The sequence below is a fragment of the Etheostoma cragini genome, chromosome 24, assembly GCF_013103735.1.
Source record: "Etheostoma cragini isolate CJK2018 chromosome 24, CSU_Ecrag_1.0, whole genome shotgun sequence".
Classification (NCBI taxonomy): domain Eukaryota; kingdom Metazoa; phylum Chordata; class Actinopteri; order Perciformes; family Percidae; genus Etheostoma; species Etheostoma cragini.
Genome location: NC_048430.1, coordinates 613,824 through 616,323, shown reverse-complemented (window position 1 = coordinate 616,323; position 2,500 = coordinate 613,824). Strand labels below are relative to the sequence as shown.

Below are 2,500 nucleotides of genomic sequence, written 5' to 3'. Positions count from 1 at the left end.
CACACGCACAGTTTGGGCATTACAAAGAACAGAAGAGGGGAATCATTTCAAAAATGCTGTAGCTATCTATGATTGTTTGATGCTAACGTTAGCTCTAAACATCATTCAACTGACAGCCTTTGTTGTGTTTGATGCTAACTTGTAGCTAAGCTAGCAGTCATGTCAGAAACATGTTAGCTATCTATGGTTGCTAACGTTAGCTCAAAACACCATTCAACTGACAGCCTTTGTTGTGTTCGATGCTAACTTGTAGCTAAGCTAGCAGTGAACCAACTTGGTTAAGTAGCTCCCTTTTGACTGTGTTGACATTACAGAGGTCTCTCGTTAGCATCTCGTAGCCTAGGTGACTGCCCTCCACTTGCATCGGGGAGTAACAGCATTTTTGACTTGTCAACGCAGGAAAAGCACAGCTGACATTAATCACCTTAACGATAGCTCAGTTCCATCAGGTGTCCCAGGTGTCTCAACATGCACCAGGGCCTCTCCTAAATGGGATGCGGCCATCGTTAATGGCATTGAACACACCTGTGCTTTAACTACTATGACACGTCAACAGGTCTGCTGTGAAGAAGGTCTAATAGAGGTCAGTATACGGGTGAATTGTCTTAAAATCTTGTACAGTATGTCAGTAAATTCTGATTTATTTCAACACAATATAACTCCTAAAACAATCCAAACAAATCCAGAAAAGTAAAAAAATGTCTCTTCTGTCGGGCATCATGGCAATACATCTTCCTGAAAGAGTCTTTTATGGTTATTGGGCAACATGGTGGCTCACTTCCACTTTAAAGCCAGCTGGCACTGCAGAGTTTGACCCCCGGTCCGGGCAGGACCTCTTTCTGGGGGGGGTTAGCATGATCCTCCTGCCGTCTGGCTAATGTAACGCTTGGTATTTACAGAAATGCTGCTTAATGCATCGTCCTAATCTATTAAAAAGGTCCCATATGGCCAAGTTCCTCTGTTCCTATGACTGGGTGCTATTAGAAATTAGGTCATAGCTTTTATAATTGATTAGTAATCAAGATAGAAGTCCTTTTCTTTACTGTTGTGTCATTTATTTCTCGAAATTGAAAATCGCGTGCTTACATAGATTTTTTTTTCAACATTTCCTGTAAGAAACGGCATGTAAGACAGTAGAGTTGTTCTTTTGGGATCCCCTGACAACCCGAACAGATTGTTTTTAATGAGCTGTTGCTGTGACTGGGGAAATATTATGCAGCCAGCAGCACTGTCAGACCCTCTTCAGCCGATGCGGTTCGCAGACCCCTCACCAGCATGGACACCGTCTTCTTCATCGGCCAAATCATCGGCGTGGGCTCCGTCTTCGTCCTCCTCTTCTTCGTCCTCGCCCAGCTGGTTTCCCACGTCGGCGGCGGGCTGGACGGCGTCGGCCGCGCCGTGCTGATAACGGGCTGCGACAGCGGCTTCGGACACCAGCTGGCTCGGGCTCTGGACCAGAAGGGCTTCGTGGTGTTCGCTGGGTGTCTGTCTCCAGAGGGGACCGGGGCCCAGAGTCTGGCCCGGCAGAGCTCCAGGAACCTGAGAGTCCTCCAGCTGGACGTCACCAGGGACGAGGAGGTGCTGCAGGCCAAGAAGGTGGTCCACGACAACCTGCCAGACAAAGGTGAGGGATTAGCACGCGGTTTCTCAGGTATCAGGTGTAATGTGGAGGAGTTCCTTCTCGGATTAGTGTTTCTGAATCTCATCATTTGATCATTTTTTTGTATGAATGTCAACTTTTAAAATACAAAATCCTAATTTTCCAACAACAGGAGGTAAGTAAGTCGAAATGTAGACTTGAATCGTGGCTTACGTACATGACTTATCTCATCATTTTGATATACAGTAGATATCTTTTTAGTATTTCTAAAGTTTTTCATTCTTGGGCTGTCATTCAGTGATTAAATAAGTATTGGTTACACGGTACAAAGACAATAAGTAATTCAAAATCCTGACTTAGAGGCTCCAACGTTTGTCGTCATGCCGTTTGGGGTCGGAAGCATTTTGAAACGAGACTTATTTACAATTTACAAGAAGACAATTTACAGTTTTATGTCCTTAAAAAGCTCTGAACAATAGCTATTATTTTATATATATTTATGTGTGTGTACAGTGTGTGTGTCTGTATAATGTGTGTACAGTGTTAGTGTGTGTGTGTCTGTATAATGTGTGTACAGTGTGTGTCTGTATGTGTGTACAGTGTTAGTGTGTGTGTGTCTGTATAATGTGTGTACAGTGTGTGTCTGTGTAATGTGTGTACAGTGTTAGTGTGTGTGTGTGTGTGTGTCTGTCTGTCTGTCTGTCTGTATAATGTGTGTACAGTGTGTGTGTGTGTTTACTGTGTGTGTGTGTACAGTGTGTGTGTCTGTATAATGTTTGTACAGTGTGTGTGTGTGTGTCTCTGTGTGTGTGTGTGTGTGTCTGTATAATGTTTGTACTGTGTGTGTGTGTGTGTGTGTCTGTATAATGTGTGTACTGTGTGTGTGTGTGTGTGTGTGTG

The 2,500-nt window shown here is 44.0% G+C and overlaps 1 protein-coding gene across 1 annotated transcript in view; it reads left to right on the top strand.

Annotated features, from left to right (window-relative positions):
• The first annotated feature begins 1,142 nt into the window (after nt 1-1,142).
• Nucleotides 1,143-2,500, top strand: part of zgc:113142 (uncharacterized protein LOC503524 homolog) — a 3,141-nt gene continuing 1,783 nt past the window's right edge. Inside the window, exon 1 of the mRNA XM_034864709.1 lies at nt 1,143-1,691. Coding sequence (XP_034720600.1) covers nt 1,276-1,691 — 416 coding nt within the window. The 5' untranslated portion in view covers nt 1,143-1,275. The remainder of the gene's footprint in view (nt 1,692-2,500) is intronic.